Consider the following 18,519-nt stretch of genomic DNA (forward strand, 5'->3'; position numbering starts at 1 on the left):
GAGGGATTTGGTTTTAATTACACTGAACATAGGTCAAGAAAGCTTCAACTCAGTGCTAAAATGAACATGACATGTAGCTGCAGGCTTTGTACCTACAAATAAGTCAATTTTTGCCCACCATGAAGTAGATACCTGCTTTTAGAAAAGCCTCCTTTGGTTGTGAGGAGTGACTCTCCTGTCTCTCCAGTAGCTCCTTGTACGTGTGGGGTACCACTCTAAGCACCCGGCCAGACACCGACACCGTGGAAAGTTTGATCTTGGACTCTGTGTGCTGCCCTTAAGAGCTGCCTCCACCAGTAGCCAGTGCTTGTCCCTTGCTACAGGGACCCTCAAATGCCCTGCACTAACATCCCAATCCCTTCATGGTCACAGCAGAACCCGCAGCAGGCCCAGCAAAACCATTGTGGAGGGTGCAAGGTCAACCACTCTGTATCTGCTCTAAAGCAATTGATATTTCCTGGCAGTACAACACAAGGATCACACAGAACTCAGGAGCTCAGAAAGAGCACCTACTCTGACTACACACTCAAGCTGGGTGTGTTTCCACACAGTAAAAATGCATTTACTTGTTTTCTTCCACAAAATAAGATTAAATAGTCACATCATTCAAATTTATGTTTTCCCTTCCTTTGTCCTCTTCACATACACACAGTGCCAAAACCCAAGCCAAGATCTAGGTGAGGTCTTAGCAGACAAGAGCTCCAGCACAATGTGACATCAGTGGGTGGATAACATTTACAGTCATCCACCCCTGACATGATCACTGTACCCAAGTGACTTCCAATCACTGAGCAAAGCAGGTGGACTGACTGCAGTTCAGTCTGGATGATACCACAGATCATGGGAAATAAAACTCAAAACTACCATCCTTTTTACAACTTGGGGAAATCTTATTCCACTTGTTTTCAGGGCTCTACTTCATTCAACAACTGGTTCTTTCAGAGGCAGTGCCAGCCTAATCCAGGCTCTTGTTTCTGTTCTCTCACCACAGCTTCCCTTACCTTGTCAAAACTATGCAACACACTACATCAGACATAGAAAAAAAATGGGGAAAAAATTTTCACCCTAAATTATTTTTCACCTGAATCAAGTTTTGTGACTCAAGCCACTCAATTGCCATGTGAACAGTTGCAGTAGCACAAGTGAGAACATGGGCAGCATCAGGTGTGGCATTGCTGCAGAAAGAGCTGCTTGCCAATCTCTGCCCCAAAGTCACACTGACACAGAAGTTGCACTGCCTCTGCCAGTTCTTCCTGCACACACAGACAGCTGTAACAGCTGTGCTCACTTAGGGTGAAGATTGAGGCCCTGCTTCTCTTCCCAAGCCACATTTCTCTAAAGCACTCTAGCAGTATAACAGGGTTCCAAAGAGGACATAAACTCATTGCTGCACTGAAACCAGTACAGTTTTTACAGGCATTGTAGCTCCTCTATCTCACACCTATGCCTGCAGTGCAAGGACACAGCCTGGGTTTATACAGGTGCTTTTAAAAACAGCTGCAGAGGTGCCACTGAAGTTTGTGTGTTCTCTTCTTATATAAATATGCAAAAGGTTAAGTAACACACACACTTTCTAACAAGCAAGAAACATTAGCCAGGCATCTGCTGCCAGGCATTTGCAGGTACTTCAGTGTTTTTATGGATCTTTTAGAGGATTTGGACAACATTAGTGCTTCAGCTAAGGGAGAGCTATTTCTTTTACCTTTAAATTTTCATTTGTATTGTGCTCAAAACACCACAATACAAATTTAATTTTTTTCAGTTTACTGAGAGAGCAGTAAACAAGGGAAAACAAAGTATTCTGTAGTGATTCCACTGTCTCTGCACACCTTGGGGTTTCTGGAGAGTATTACTGGCAGTGACCAAGTATATAATGGGACAGTGCTTTGTACACAGAGCAGTCTGTAAAGCCCACGTACAAAATAAACAATTCCGTTCACAGACCAATCTTTACCTTTGTGATGATTAAGACAACACAAACACTGCAGGACTGCTAAGATCACAGTAATTCAATAATGTTTTTCCCTTACACATAATAATTCTCTTTTTTTTTGCAAGTAATTACAGATCAATGATGAAAAATGCTCTTGTATTAACATTTATTGACCAAAAAATGCATTATCTTATCTATTCCCCAATGCTGAGAAGCCCACTGTCTTTTACTTGAAAAAAAGATTGTTACTACCACTGGAAGTTTTCTCTTTCTTAGAAAACAAAACCCACAGAAATGACTTCTTCCTTTATTTCACCAGTGGCTGTAGATTTTAATCTTTAGGTTTATTAGCCAATACATCTCCAGGTCCTTTGCTTTACTCATCTCACTCTTTTAAGAGCCACATACAGTCCATAGAATTTGATGTCCATTTAATTTTATGGTGAAAACCAGTGAAAATATATATTTTATTATCTTTATTGCTTCAGTAGCTAAGAGGTGAAAGTTATTTTGGAAGCAACAGCTTGAGACACATCTGCAAACTCCTGTTTACAAGGGCTTGGGGCAGAGATACAGGAAGCAGACAGCTGAATGCCGAATAGAAGTTGATACATACACAATGCTTTTACAAGCTTCTGTGAAAATAAATTTTTTAGGAGGTGAGCCAGCAGTATAACAGGTGAAGTCCAGGACCATTGTAAGTCAGTCATGTACTTCCACTTGACCTGGGTGGAAACTAGAATTCTCCTATACTTCACTATGACAGAACACTGAGCCAGGTGTGACTACCTCAGACAAACTGAGCTCAATGTAGAAAATCCCTTAATCCTGTCTTTATTGCATTTTCTTGAAATACAACATCCCTGAGGAGCAGTGTCTGGAAGATTTTTGGTTATACAGAAGAAATTCACAGCATCCAGAGCTGTATTTCCCACACACCTCTAAATGGTAATTAGTTGCTGTAATTTCTGGACTCTGCAAACACAGACAAATCAAGCAGTCACCTTGAGCATGACAGCCTTTGTAAAATTCACTGTCAATCCCATACAAAGAGTAGTCAGCATTGGGTTTTACCTCTAGAAGAACAATATCAAAACATTGAACTCATACTTTGTGCTAAGTAATCAAGGCAACTTACTAGAAAAGCCATTACATTTTTGACCTGTTAATGCTTCTGCTAATCCATTAGATACAGACCTTTAGATAGGACATTACAAGTAACTTGTTGCTTAATCAATAATTTTGACAGAACAGATGGGAAAATATTTAAACATCCAAACAAATTGTCTGCACACCTATGTTGTGAAAGAAAACTGAGAACTTGGATACACCAATGTACTGTTAATTTAAGGGGGGGAAAATTGTTTTCAATTAACCTTACAGTTCAGGTGGAGTGTATGTTCCTTAAGCATTCCTGGTAACCCTTCACACATTTTTATTGCTTTAGTTGTTGGTCTCTTAACAAGCACTCACCCACATATTCTTCAACAGAAGTTAGAAAGTGTTTTTGCTGGAACTTTCTATCAATTGTGGTAGCAGCTAAAACAATGAGAAAGTTTACAATCTACATTTTTTTTACAATTTACCATTACAAAGGTAAAGTACTGTTCTTTATAGACACAGACTTTTACCCACATGCATGAAAATCCATCCTGCAGAAGGGTTTGTTCACCAAGAATTACACAATTCCATTACTATAACTGTATCTTGGTATGAAAAGTGAAGTGTTGCTGCATCAATAGTGAAAAAAACCACTTAAATGAATGTTTACTGGTTTTATTATACACAGCTGAAAAGACAAAATGTCAAGGTTATAGATACCCTGGGAAACAGACAGCTGAGATTTTCCACTGCTCTAATTTTTGCAGGTAGTTTTTCTCCATTTTGTATCTAGTTTGCACATTTTTTTTTACTTGCCCTTACACTTTTTTTACTTCTTGCCCTAATGTAAATTATCTTCCTCTTACATTTTTCCATTTGAGATTTTGCCCATCTCACCTAGCTTTTTGTTATGTAACCCTAAAAAAGACATAGCAAACCAATTTGTTTGTTTGTTTGTTTGCTGTATTAGAAATAGTGTATTCTGGTATAAATGTGAATTAAGCAAAGCTTCCTAGTTGGTAAAGAGCATGCAATCCTTAATGCACTTAACCTCCTAGAAGAGACAGATTTCAGTAGAATTCAAACGAAAAGAAAAGAAAAAAAGAAAAAAAAGAAAAAAGAAAAAAAAAGAAAAGAAAAGAAAAGAAAAGAAAAGAAAAGAAAAGAAAAGAAAAGAAAAGAAAAGAAAAGAAAAGAAAAGAAAAGAAAAGAAAAGAAAAGAAAAGAAAAGAAAAGAAAAGAAAAGAAAAGAAAAGAAAAGAAAAGAAAAGAAAAGAAAAGGAGTAGTTAAGTTACTGCACATGAAAAGAAATATTCTAACAAGGGCTGTAAGAAACCAATGGTAACACTGGGGAAAAAAAAAGCCCAGAAAACAACCACATCATATTAAAAAGATCCCTCAAAAGACACCTTTCATAGGAGGTCAGCAAATAAAGGAAAATATCATTTCAGTCTACAAAGAGATGGCATTTGTCTCTCACAACTCTACCTGCTCTGCCATTCTGCAGACCAGCTCATATCTGTATTAATTGTCACTGCACTAGCAGTAGTCTCTAAAACATACACTGCCATAGGATGCAAGACATGTAAGAAGTAATAAATAATGATAATACTGTAATACGTCTTTCTAGTTGCTCTTTCTTCCTGAAATTATTTTGAATATTTACTGATGTTAAAAAGCATTTGTTCAGCTTCTCTTTATGCTTCATTACTCTCAGAAAAACTAAAGGCTTTTGCTGAGATGCATATAATGTTTCTATTGATTAAATGAAAATTAAGTTTTAAGCAATGTTATTGAGACAGTCTTTACTTTTTTTACAAAAAAAGAATTTTATTAGAAAATTGCTCTCTGCTTTAAAGTTCTGGCTTGAATACAAAAGTTTGTTTACAGGCAGTGTTGAACTACTGTTTGTTTCATTATTTTTGCATATTTTTACATCTTTTCCCTTGAGAAGTCTGATACTGCATGTGGACAACAACTGATTGTTGTGACTGGTGAGATTACTCAGGTAGTGTGAAAATGCAAATTCTTATTACATTATTGGTTATCTGCTTCCAGGAGAAAGTCTAATTTTTGTGCTAATTTATCTGATGTTGCAGCAATTCTTCTGTCTTTGTAACAAAGCAGTGCTTTCCTACCCTCATCTAAATGCTCCCCAGGTTTTGATCTTGGTAACAGTTAGTGCCAATAAATGATGTTCTGCTCTGGATACCCTGCCTTGTCTACCTTTCATCATTTCCACTGGCAATACCAAGCTGAGAAAAATGCTGAAATTCAAGTCACCAGAATTTTTGATGACTTAGGATCATAAGATGACAGAATGTGGGACACTAAAACATGATAAGTGATAACCAAACCGAAAAAAAGACCAAATTTGAATTTTCATGAGCTCCGAGCACTTCAAGGTAAAACAACTTCTTGCATTTTCATTTCCTCACAATGAAAAAAAAAATAATCTGCGGCTTGTAACTCTAGTGTAGAGAGAAAATTCCATATTGTGAATCTCCCATAAATCAGAAGGGAAAATATTTTCAGGCATAGATGCTATTCCTCCTCACCCCCCCTTCACTGGTCCTCACCCAGGAACAAAATGTTGCCAAATACACAACAGACAGCTGTTCAAGAGCACAAGCCAACACTAAACCACCCTTCCACAGGTAAAACAAATTCTATTGTGCCTTTGCTAAGAATCAGATTATGCATGAAGCATCTAGGTAAACACAGAGAAAATAAATTTCAACCATCCTTCTGAAGCCAAAAGAAAAATCAGTTAAGCAAAACACAACAGCATAACTACACTGTTCAGGTACTGAGCAAACTAACTATACTTCCAAGAAAATCAGAACAAGTTATCAGAAGTTGAGGCTTTTTGGTTTTTAAGCAGAGCATTCTGCCCCACCAGGAAACAGTAACACCTCATACTGTAAGTTAAGACAAACACCTACTGAAACACAAAAAGAAAAAAAAAATTATCTCATCAGTGTTGGTAGAAGACTTGGCAATTAATATTCATCAGGTTAGATACTTTATTACTTTATGGAATAAAATAGATCTCGTCATTGAAATTTTTTAGAAGAATTTTTTTAATATGAACAAATGTTGAGATTTCATTAAATTAATGCAAATGAATAAGCAAACCTTGAACCCTCATAGTAAGGCACGTCCTTAGATGGGGTCCACACAAAAGATGATTTTTTTGTTGTTGATTTGACCTTCTCTATTTACTTAGCTTTACATTTGCTTGCATGAGAAAGAGGTAATGCTGCCTGTTACAAATTAGCTCTGGTCCTACAGATATCCTCATTACACATGTAATTTATTTACCATTACAATAAGTGGGTTAAAAGCTTTTTGTGACATCAGAAGAAAAATATTATCATAACCTGCAATACTGCCAATGTATTATTATAAAGAATGACCTTTTTGACAGCATTCTTTGAGCATGGAACACAATTGATTTGAATTCATCATTTTAAAAGAAAGAAAGAATAAAACTACCACCTTTCTAAGTCTCTGGCTGATAAAAATTAATGTTCTATCCTTGGACAAAACAACACTATACAACATACTCTGCTAAATATATATTGAACACTCACAGGTTCCATTTCTTTTTATCAGTAAAGTTTTGGATTGAGTTTTTTTCTCAGGGGGGTGGTGGGGAGGGCACTCTATTTTGTTCATTCTAACTTGGCGATCAAAGAATTTTTATTTTTACACTATTACAGAAGTGCATTTTTCTAGGTTTCCAAAACCACCTTATTCAACCTTCCCCATCTGTCACCATCTGCTTCTTTTTAGCATGTACTTTTTGTGTGATCACATAAGCATGTGAAAAATAACTAACATTCAGATGATTGTCTGCTGGTACATTTGAGGACTGGGCATAATAAAAGTGAACTGCCAAAACGTACTTAACACTTCTAATTTTGTTGGGTCTTGCATGTAAGCTACATTTGATTTTCAAACTGTTTTACAGTTGGAAAGTTGATCAGGTACTCTAACTCAACAGTAAAACTGAGACTACATAATTAGCTCAGCACTAAAAAGATTGTATTGAAAGGGAGGAACAAAACCCAGAAATATATCCACACGAGTTCACACATCCCTCTTGACTGAGTCTGTCTGCACAATGTTGCCTGAGGCACAGGATAAGATGCTGCAAGCAGCCTACTTCTGGACAGGCACAGCCTGAGTCTTCTCTCCAAACTACCACAGGACAAGGATAAAGGACTCTCATATTTACAAGGGTGTAAGAAATCTCACAGAAAATGACTGGAGAAGCAAAGACACTAAGCCAAGGGTAGAAATGCATAGACATACAATTCCTTAACTATGCAGCAGACACTGCTTCCAGCTTTAGCTGAAGGGTAATTGGGAAATGCCATCACGGCACAAAGCTCAATGACAGAGGTGTCTGTTTCCAGGACTCTATCGTGCTATGACAAAGCATTTCTGCTTGTAAATGCACTTCCCAATACAGTTTTCGCAGGAAAAAAACAAAACAAGACTAAAGCTGGAGAAACAAACTTACCTCCAGTCCTCTAAAAATGCATTGCCCTCACTTTATAAGAATTTCATACAGAAATCTTCTAAATTTTTTTAGAGTAGCACCACTACATGCCTATCAGGTCTTCAACAAAACCATATGAACCAGAACACCAGTATGTTTTTATCAATGCAGACAATTTGGTAGTGTGTCTCATTATCCTTCCTCTAAAGAAGGAGTTTACATTAAAGAAAGTGAACAAAATAAAAAGAAGCACAATAAAAAACAAAAACTGCCCCTTCCCCTACATAAACCCTAACAATCAATCTTCCATTAGTGCTTACCAGCAGTAACAAAATATGAGTGAGAACTTGCCCTCTAGAGAACAATGGGAAACTGAGCTCAACATAAAGCTTCTCTTCCACTGTCTCTTTTTCTTCAAGTCTTAGGAGTTCACACATGTCTTAAAACCTTGTGAATGCATATCCATGTTGCAACACCTTTACAACAGCCTTCTCTTAATTTATGCCATTATCACAAATTCCCTTTTCCATCCACTACTTCTAGAGGTGGAAAATAATGGCACATATTTATAAAAAGTTACATAGAACTTCAAAAAGCACATTACTTTGATGCCTCAATTATCTTCAAATTCAAATGAAATTTAACAGATAAGGAGATTAAAAGGAAATTGCATAAGTTACGACAAAAATTATTCTGTCCTTCAGTTCCTCTACATTTCTAACCAAACAACTCTTCAGTAAACTTCTCTTCAGTTTCAAGTTGCTCATCAATTCCTCCTGCCATTTGTGTCTCCCTGCAACACACCTTATCAGTTCCTACTTAGGAAAGATAAACAAAGTAACATAATCATCTTTAGTCCAAACTCTCTTTCCCGCCCAAAATAATATTTTTCCTCGTTACAAAATTTCTAATCTCTAATCTGTGTTTTCTGATCTATCACTCTACCTGTGACATCATTACGTTCATTTTCTTTCCCTCCTGTTAGCTTCCCTTACTATCCTCCTTCAGTGTGCTCAAATTCTTTTCTCCACCCCATAAGAAAAGGGAAAAAGGGGAGAGGGAAAAAAAGGGAAAAAGGTGAAAGAAGGGAAAGAGGGGAAAGAGGTTTAAACTGCACTACCCATGCAACTTCATTTTCTCTGTAGCAGAGTGAGCTGAAGTTTTAACACCCTCACCTTAGCTGATCTCTCTCAACTGGCCTGCCTCAGTTTACCCACTGTGCTGACTGCTTTCATCAACCTGTTTGCAAACAAGTGCCTTCCTGCTTCTCTCAGCACTTCAAGGAGCTCTTCTTTAACACTGCCGTTATTGCAACTCCTATCTGCATTAAAATCCCTGTTAAGAACAATGCTTTGTCATGATGCCTGCAAAACCTGGAAGCACCCGTCCCCCCTGTCAGCCTGCCTCGGTGCATTTCAGTCGCTCCCTCTCTGCCCACACACACAGCACTTAGTTTCAAGTTGTATCAGACAAGTTATGTGGTAGATCATCGTAGTCTCACTCCAAAAGATTATCAGACTGCCTTTGGCAAATATCCTGATCCGATCCAAGCAGGTGTTAAAAGAACAAAAATAAATGTATAGCTGCACAAGTGACAAAATGCTTTTCCTGACTCTATTGTCAGCTTCTTGTAATCTGTATATAACACAACACTCTTAGAAAATTCACTTCAATTCCTGAAAACATGGAAAAGTTTGGGTTTTCTTGTTATAAGCATGCCTGCTTTCCCTTGCTGAAATTCAGCCACAGAACTTCGATGGCCAGGTTCTAGAGCATACCAAAGCCATATCTTTCCCAAGAGAAACAGCTGTAAGTAAGAAATTACGTGCAGTGTGAGGAGAGACAGCAGCTGCCTCTTGATAAGAGTTCTAGCGTTCACTCCTCTGAGATAAAACTCAGGAAATAGAAGTAATTGATTACACATGATCTCTCTCACTCCCATTTTTAGAAGAACAATCACTAAAATAAAAAAATCTGGCCAAATAAGCATTGTATAATTAATCTCCTCACTGGTCTTACTTTAAAATAAGTTACAGGACATGCACATCTTCTGTCTAGGGGTAAAGGCTATGAATCTATGAATCTGCTCCTTTCCTGTTCATTGTCACATACCCTTGAGTGACTGTAACTGCATAAACTATATAGAAATAGTTTGCTTTTTTAAAATAAAATGAAACTGTTCTTATAGGAATGCATTAATCTAATCTGTAGATATGAACCATTTTATACATATTTATCCACCTGATCTGTATTTTTATGCCAATAAAATATAATTATATCCTTCCATTTTCCCTGTTATTAGAATAGACCTATACATCATTAATCACCTACATCATTTAAGAGTCATTTGAATGACATCCATGAAGTCCCTTCCAGACTTGTTCAAACAACTTCTGTTACCAAAAAGATTTAAAACTTCAAAAGTAATTTCTGGTATTTAAAGCTTGTCTCTCCCGTGACACCAAAACTTAGTACCACATTTGACTGCTCTCCTGTAACAAAGACTATGCACTTAGTCCTAGGAACTTGAACTGAAATACAGAGATCCAGAAACTGTTACCTCATCCAAGGAAACATCCTTGTAAATTATCAGACCCCAAAGAAATTTCACTTCTCTGCCCAAGTAGCTTCATTTCCTGAATGTTCTGTTAAAGAGAGTCTGTACCAGTCTGTATCTTTCTTAGCAGGTCTCATCCTTGACAGTCAACTGAAAACTATCAAAATCCAAACTGCTTTTAAAAGACTCACAGGTATATTTACAAATACTCTCATCAGTTTTATTCTTTGTTTTTTAAGCAAGTGATACTGCCTGTAAAAGACATGTGGTCCTGTCCTGTCTTTGGCACTCCAAAACAGCAAAAGAAGCATTGTTTGGGGAAAAAAAAAATCAAGCATACATCTGCATTACCTAAATGGGATCACAATTCATCTTTTTCTCATTGGATCTATGAATATTTTCTGACACCACAATGATCCCTAATGTGACAGCTTACCTTGAAGAATAACAATAGAAACAGACTTTTAAGAAATAGTCTCTTTGTCCTGAAAAACTGCAAAGTGAGAAATTGTAACATATTTTATACCTTTCAAATGGGGAATGTCACAGCTGAGAGAATTATTTATTATTACCACTACACTTAAACATACACAGAAAAATTAGGCTTGGGTTAGTTCTACAGCAGATGATAAGGGTAAGTTCACTATTATACAACCAAAATATTCTCAAAAAACTATATAATTTCACAAACAAAAAGTTACTTGCTCATTTTTCAATAAGTGTGACAAATGTACATCTGTACTGCTAACAAATATAAGCCTTGCTATTTGGCAGTGGCAACTACTTTCTTCCTAGAGGATGTGTTCATACCCCTACTGTATTTTATCCTCAGCACACAGTGATGCAAGATGAACACAGTCCATGCTATTTTAATTTTCTTTAGACCACAGAAAACTGGTGTTGGATAAGAGAGAAGGGCTAGGAAAGGAGAATAGAAAGGGGATGCACCTATGGACCACTTAGCCAGAAACCCTGCATACCCTGAGCAGCTCAGTGTGTGGTGAGGGTACTCATTAACTTCCATATGGGTTCCACAAATGGTAAATCAGTGATGGTCCAGAATTCTAACTCCACAGATGCAAATTGACTCTAACTTGGCAAGTTCATTACAGTTTTGTTGGTTTTTTTTTCTGAGCCACATCATCCATTTGAACTCTGCATGGACAGGAGCATTCTTCTGGATCGCCTAATTATCTACACAGTCAGTGTCAGGTCCTGTATGAGAGGTCAGGCCTCATCAATGTGAGATGAAAAAGTCTTTTCAACAGAGGGTCAGAAGGACTATTTTGATCCCAGAAACAGAAGGTCTGTGAGGAAAATGCAGCAACAGGTAGGCTTATTTACTGATCAAGAGTAATTCTGAAATTGCCCTGGGTAATAATTCTGTATCAATCCACAAAGATACCTTCACATCAGAGGCTGTCATGAAAGGAGGAAATATACCTTAATCTATCTTAGCTACTTTCCTCTCTTACTGTTGGAAGCATCTGCAACCTACTTTTTGCAAAAAGATGGAATAGTGAGCAGGACTCTATATGTCAAGCAATGGTGCAAAAGGCATTGGGGAACCCAAGTTTGGAACTGAAACCACAATTACTACAAAAGGAAATATTAAGTCAGTTTTGAGGCTGGGTATAGATTCCCATCAGTGCAATGTTCCTGGGGTGGTAGGCAGCAGTCCCAGGCTGCCCCTGTGTGTTAAACAAGTCACTGTTCTAGTGCTCTCTATCAGCAGCCAGGAAGTACATGGGAAACTGAGCTAAAAACCTGAAGAAGGGATGCATCCATCACAGCTGACACAGACAAAAAAGAAAGGATGCAAAGATATTATTAAAAGGACAGATGATGGATAGATTTCTCCATGTAACTGGAGAATGAATATCTTGCCACTAAAGAAAGACTGAAAGGTATCTGCCTTTAAACTCACCATGACCAGGCAAGACATAAGTACATGCTGCCATTTGTCTTGGGATAGACAGGCAGGAATTCAGTGTGGTAACAAGATTAAAGCTCAGTTGTAACATCAGGCTCTCATGCTCTGAAGTTTGCCACAAGGCAGTAAATCTTTGGCACCTGAAAATAATTTCTGTGGCCTGAACTGCAAAGAGAAGTTATTTTTGAGCATTGGTTCTGTGAAGCATGTTCACAAACAGACTGGAGGACCCAGGCTCTTGATGGTCCCTTTTTCAGTCAGTTGCCCTGACAAAAATAGGTACAATTGTCTCAGGTGAGCAGCTATCCTCCTAAAGGTGTTGAGTCTTCTCATGCCATATCAATAACCTGTCTAGGTTGCCTTGCTCAAAACCCTTTATCTCTGAGGGAAAAGGGAATGAGTTTCCTTGTTCCCAAGGTTAATGAAGAATCAATTTCCTTCAAGACACATTTTTACAGGGCAGGTCTCCAAAATCACTCATAATGGGAGGTAGATCAGAGAAGTGGGGCTTCTAGAGAACAGAAAAGCAAACTGGATCAAGTAACTTGTGCTGGGTGTCTAAAACCAAGTTTGATGAAAGAGAGCTAACATGTTTTCAAATGAGTCAAGGATGATAGTACCAGATGTATGAAGAGAAAGTTAGTGGCTCCTAAAAATACTGATGTTTCCTTTACTGCTGGAGAAAGAACATATCAAAATATCTTGCTATCATCCAAAATGGATTCAGTAACTCTACCTATCATATTGACTTATAGCCACATACCTAGCCATCCTAAAATCTTAATTGCCAGCCAGCACTATCCAGAAGGTGATGTGTACCTGTTTGTTTGACATTCCTTAATTTCAAGGTTTAGACTAAAAAACAAAATGCAATCAAAATTGTGTGTTGAAACAGGCTCCAGGCTTGTGGCTGCTATTCAGGGTTCAGTGCTGCTGAAAGTAAGAGAAGGAAGACCTGTGTCTAATCAGTGTCTCCCTTCAAATTAAGGCAGGTTGTTCTTCAAAGGCAATACGTAGTAACAAGACTTATTGTAGTGCAGAGTTGCTGCAAGAGGTGGGAAATACCTCTGAAAACTCTTTAAAACTTTCTTCAATGAAATGGTAGGACTGAAGGGCCTTTTAAAGCCTTTTGGCTTGACTAGAAAGTTATCTCAGTATGAGGCATGCACTGTGTCAATTAGAAATCTTGAATGCTGACAAGAGTGGAAACAAGAGCTAATTCAGCATCCACAGAATCCTTAGCATTAAGTAAAAAATAGGCTGTCTTTCATATCGCTGCTGGAGTTGTATTTGGCAGCCCCTGAGGAGAGGCAGAGTGACATTTCTGAGCACCACAATCAGTACTGTTGACTGAAGCCAGGCAGGGCCAAAACACAATCTTGGTGGTGCCTCCCTTGCCTTTTCTCAGCAGGCACCAGTGGCAGAGCTGTCAGCAGTAATAATAATGGAGCAGATCACTTGGATGACTTGAGCTTCCACAACAGATTCTCAAGTGCCAAACCAGAGCTCCAATCAAAGTTCCTGCAAGAGGAACCAAAGCAATGTCTTGATGTCCATCTTTTTATCAATCCTTAAGGAGGGTGATGCCTGGCACTCTGAGTGCCAGCTAACTGGAAAGATGGGGTGGCATACTCTGGGTGGCAGTCACTTCTGCTCACAAACTAGGAAACAGACAGTTTTGGTGCCCACCTCAACCAGTTTTGAGGTTGACACACTCAACTGCTTTTAGCAGAAATATCTAAAATTTCAACTCCCTCTCCCTGTAACCAGGGAATTCAGATAAAACCCATCAAACTCGGTACCTTCCTATTCCCCCTCGCCTCCACTGAGGCTATATAAATGCTAGTTATACAGCTCAGTTAAGCAGGATCATATGTTCCAAGTGACAGACAGATGGAAGCTTATTTTTGAAGAAATCATTGGAAGATAAAAACTTTAAGAGTGGAAGGCAAACATAAGAAGGAAAATGCACGTTAGAGGCCTTTTTAAACACTAAGAAAAGCAGAACATCAATATATATACAATCACCACAAAGAATAGCAGCACATTCCATTCTGAATACCAGCTATAGAGTATTAATCAGACAGACTGTCAGTCTAAAATTAAATGCAAAAGAAACATTTTATACAGTATTATAAGAAAATATTCTAAATCATACCTCAGGTGCCAGGTATTCTGGAGTACCACAGAATGTTTTCATAGTTGCTGCATCTGTGATTCCTTCTTTGCAAAGTCCAAAATCTGTAATTTTTATGTGTCCATCTTTATCCAACATTAGATTTTCTAACTGTGTGTTGGGGAGAAAAATATTCCCTTAGTATTTCTTAACAGGACAGATCGATGTATTACATCAATTTTGTAAAAAAAGAGCTGTTCCTTGCAAAAGAATGTAATTCTTTTGTAATTAAAAAAAATACAGCATCGAAATATTACAGCATTTAACAGTGTTTACTGCCACACAAGTTACATAATGAGTTAATACTTAAATACAGTTTACAATAGTAAATCTCAGGTCAATGACTTCAGAGGTTTCCTTTGGTCTAACATGATAGTCACTGATCAAGATACCTTTTACTTTCTATACTGTCATGAAACAGACTGTATCCATAAATGCTTAAAATACCTCCAACTTCCAGAACCTTTTCAATAATAGACAGAATTTGGGATAGGGCAGCTACTGATAAAAACACCCCTGAGGTAAATTCCTCCTTGTCTACTTGCAAAGGGCACTTCTTAAATTGTGAATTTATACCTCTGTATGCTTTTTAAACATATGATCCTTGCTTTGAAATGTGAAAGCATTCAGAATAATGGCTAATATCACTTTCCCAAAGGGTTTCAATTAGCTATACTTAAAATACAGCTAGAACTGAAACCAAGGAAAACAGTCTGAACAACTTTTCTCAACAGAAAATGGTTTGGTTTTTAACTAATTATAAGGCATGTGGTGAAAATACCAATATAGAACAATCATAGCCTTGTCATTCTAAGTCTGCATAAAGCCTGAAACACAATCAAAAGTATAGATTTCCTGTTGAGTCTCAGTGTGTTGCAAAGAAAATTCAAAGAGACAACACGAAAAATAGAAGATTAATGATGTCAAACTCCTCTTTCTTTATAATTTAGAATGTAAATAAAAAACCATCACCTATCATTCCTTGACAAGACAATTCTATATTTCACAGCATTTCACATTATTACAACAGATTCTGCTACAAACAGGTAGCCCAGTATTTTTTTTTTTCTGATTGCCTTCCTGAGCAGAACTTGCCTACCAATTCCTCCTTCTTCTGGGTTTCTGTACAAAGGATTCCATGAATGAATTCCACTACTGTGCATGTAGAACAGGAAAGCACAATTTCCTGTACATTAAATTAAAGGCTTGTCACAGAAATAAATTTGTCTCATCATGGAATTTAGAGGTTCCTCCTACGCAAGTTAGAAAATATTCCTGTTGAAAACAGAGGTTATTTTTCCATATAACATGGTCATAGTGTGTAACAGGGTACCTGGCAACTGTATATGCTGGCAAATCTAAAACAAACTACATTCCAGTAAAAGGCAGCTTTCCCAAAACACAAAAGACAAAATAATTTTTAATCAATGCTGAAATAAATTCTTTTTCTGTTGAAGTATTCTGAATTTTTTTAAATGTTTCCAGTGCATACAGAAACACCTCATTGCTGAGATAAAAAGAATGCAGTCACATTGTCCCAATTCACCATCTCCCTTGTTTCAGGACATTGAGAATTGTATTTGAGATTTGTGCTAAAATCTAAGTTAAGTTATGAGTAACAGGGCAGGGGGTGGGAGAATGAGGATCAGAAGTTTAAATCTCCTTCAAGTGTTGCTAGTACGGTACCCTGTTTCAATTTATTATCAAATTAAAGTCAGGGAATGTACCCATCTAGAGATTACTATATCAAACAACTTCCTCCAGCACACACAGAACTTAAAACTGAACACAGATTTTTTTTTTCCCTATTAACTCTGAATAGTGCAACTTTATAATTACTTTGTGTTTGTCCCCGTAGTCTCTGCAAAAACAAAAATTTGATTACTTTTTTTTCCTTTCTTTTTTTACCTTGAGATCACGGTACACAATCTTCCCAGAATGCAGATAGTCCAGGGCAGAGACAATTTCTGCACCATAGAAGCGTGTGCGGTCCTCTGAGAACACGCGCTCTCTCGACAAATGGAAAAACAGCTGCAGGGTAAACAGCAGGGACAGGATTGTAATAATTACTGATTTAGTGGGGGAAATTAACACAAACATAAAACACCTCTCATCACCATATTGTGATGATAGATAGTGTACTCTCAGTGGACACTCAGCACTCTTAGACAGCAGCTGGCTTATCTTTTCCAGGTTTCCAAAGGGAGAAAGCGAGCTGTTAAATCAGCGTTTTAATCAATATACCAATCTTGTTTAAGGCATTCTGCTTGCTACTCATTTAACCTTCAGTTACCAGAGGAAAAAAAAAAAAAGAAAAAGTACTCAACAGCATCATTCTGTACTTCTCCCTCTGCTACTTCCTCAGATTTTTGCTTTAAGCCACTGAGAAATATCACTAAAATGTACAGATTTTGGTTCTGCCTCATGTTTTTCACTGCTTTAGTAACTTTTCTTTGAACTGGAAAAGGTTTAGTTCTTCAATAGACTCAGACTGAGCAGGGAACTGGCATTTTCCAAAGCACACATTCACACTGCTAGCAGTAGTAGTCCCTAGAAAAAGCAAATCAACAATGCTTAGGGCTTATAAAAACAAATCTGTGTATTTAGAGTATTTCTTTGCTACAGTGTAAACACTGGTTTGGGTGTTTTGTCTCTTCTTTAATACTTTTGAAGTAACAGCACTTTGCAGGCACTTGAAAGTCTTTCAGCAAAAAATAATAGTCATTATGTATTGCCAGTAATTTCAGCTGCAATGAAAAAGTGTAAGATAAATCTCTGTAAGGTTGTCAGTATCTTAATGGCTAAAACATCACCCTCAGTACCTGGAACAACATCTAAAAAAGCACATTTTAGCTATTCAATTCAAATGTTTTCTAAAGTGGTGAGTTTTAATTACTGTTTAAAGCAAGTTTGGATAATTCTTCAAACAAAGATTAGTGAGTATATATTTCTGAATTCTCTATAAGACCAGATCAGCCATGTTACAACGTTTTTGGCTTCACCACAGGAGCTAACAATCAACAAAACAGAAATAAAAAATGTTATCATTTATAAATTAAACATAGACAGTGAAATCCACAACAGCTATGCATGCAGGCTTGGGTGGTTTTTTTTTTCACTGTTTAAAGTATCAAGTAGATGAGAACTGTGAAATGACAAGGTAGATTAAAAATTACCCAAAAGCTAACCAGGAAAAAAAAGCCAATGATGTGCTTAATCTGTCTTTATCACATCCTACTTTATGGCTTTAGAAAATCTACACTATCCACAAGGCACAGAACAGTGTAGGAATTACTGCAGCTATTTTCAGTGGGGGGGCTTCTGGATGTGGCACTTGGGGATAGGGTTTAAGGTTGGTTTTGGTGGTGCTTGGTTGATGGTTGGACTAAATAATCTTCAAGGTGGCTTCAAACCTTGACAATTCTGTGACTTTTCAAAAAAGTCACTGCTATGGACTAGAAGTCAACTTCTTTCCTGAGAACTGTCATTCATGATAGGTGAATCACTTTTGTCTCAGCCTAAACAAAATTCCCAGTAAACTGAGCCTTTTGGCAGCATATATCTGTATAAGCAGAGACTTCCCAGGATACAGAAACTGCACTATGATTTAAAGAAAATATTTAAAATTTTGTTCATTGTATCTGGATTCCCCTTTTAACTTCTTTTCCAGTGCTCAAGACACCCTGTGTAAAAAAGGCAAACCTGCATGGCAAGGAGGATCTTTATTTTGCAGGTGTGTCTGTTGCTCCTGTTGCTCCCCTGCTCAGGCACCAACCCCTGGTGGGCAGGAGCCCTCTCTGAGTGACTTGCTCTCTGCACTGATGGCTGCCCAGTGGTCACAGCAATCACAAGACCCACCCACACTAAGCAACCAAGTCTGACTCCATGAAATGCCTCAGGCATTACCAAACTGGGAAAAGAACAAGAATATCTCCCAATTTGTGTGGTCCTTTCCACACATTTCTGTAGTATTTAAATAGAAAACAAATACTGCTAAGTATAATTTCATTCACATAAAGTAAAATATAAAATTTACACAATTTATGCCTTTATGTCTGTTTTGTAATCTCTCATAAATAATAAGCTAGTGCTACTCATTTTTAAGAGTGTTTTTTGTTTCAGTGGATTAAAAGTAATTAAAAATACAGATCAACACACTCTGAAAATTTGTAACTCCCAGTTAGTCCTACATTTCATATCTATTCCAAAGGACTATTGCAATTTTCTGTTTGAAGGAGACTAATCCAGTAGCTGAACAGCAGCCTTAGAAAACTCTCAAACTTCAGGATACTTGTAACCAACATTTTT

The 18,519-nt window shown here is 37.5% G+C and overlaps 1 protein-coding gene across 4 annotated transcripts in view; it reads right to left on the bottom strand.

Annotated features, from left to right (window-relative positions):
* AKT3 (AKT serine/threonine kinase 3) overlaps window positions 1–18,519 on the bottom strand; it is a 152,381-nt gene that overhangs the window by 24,230 nt on the left and 109,632 nt on the right. For all 4 annotated transcript variants that reach the window (XM_064414681.1, XM_064414680.1, XM_064414682.1 and 1 more), the window contains exons 9-10: window positions 16,120–16,242; window positions 14,194–14,322 (exon numbers count right to left, since the gene is read on the bottom strand). In XM_064414681.1, the coding sequence (XP_064270751.1) occupies window positions 14,194–14,322; window positions 16,120–16,242 (252 nt within the window). The remainder of the gene's footprint in view (window positions 1–14,193; window positions 14,323–16,119; window positions 16,243–18,519) is intronic.

Source organism: Passer domesticus, chromosome 3 (assembly GCF_036417665.1).
Source record: "Passer domesticus isolate bPasDom1 chromosome 3, bPasDom1.hap1, whole genome shotgun sequence".
Taxonomy (NCBI): Eukaryota; Metazoa; Chordata; class Aves; order Passeriformes; family Passeridae; genus Passer; species Passer domesticus.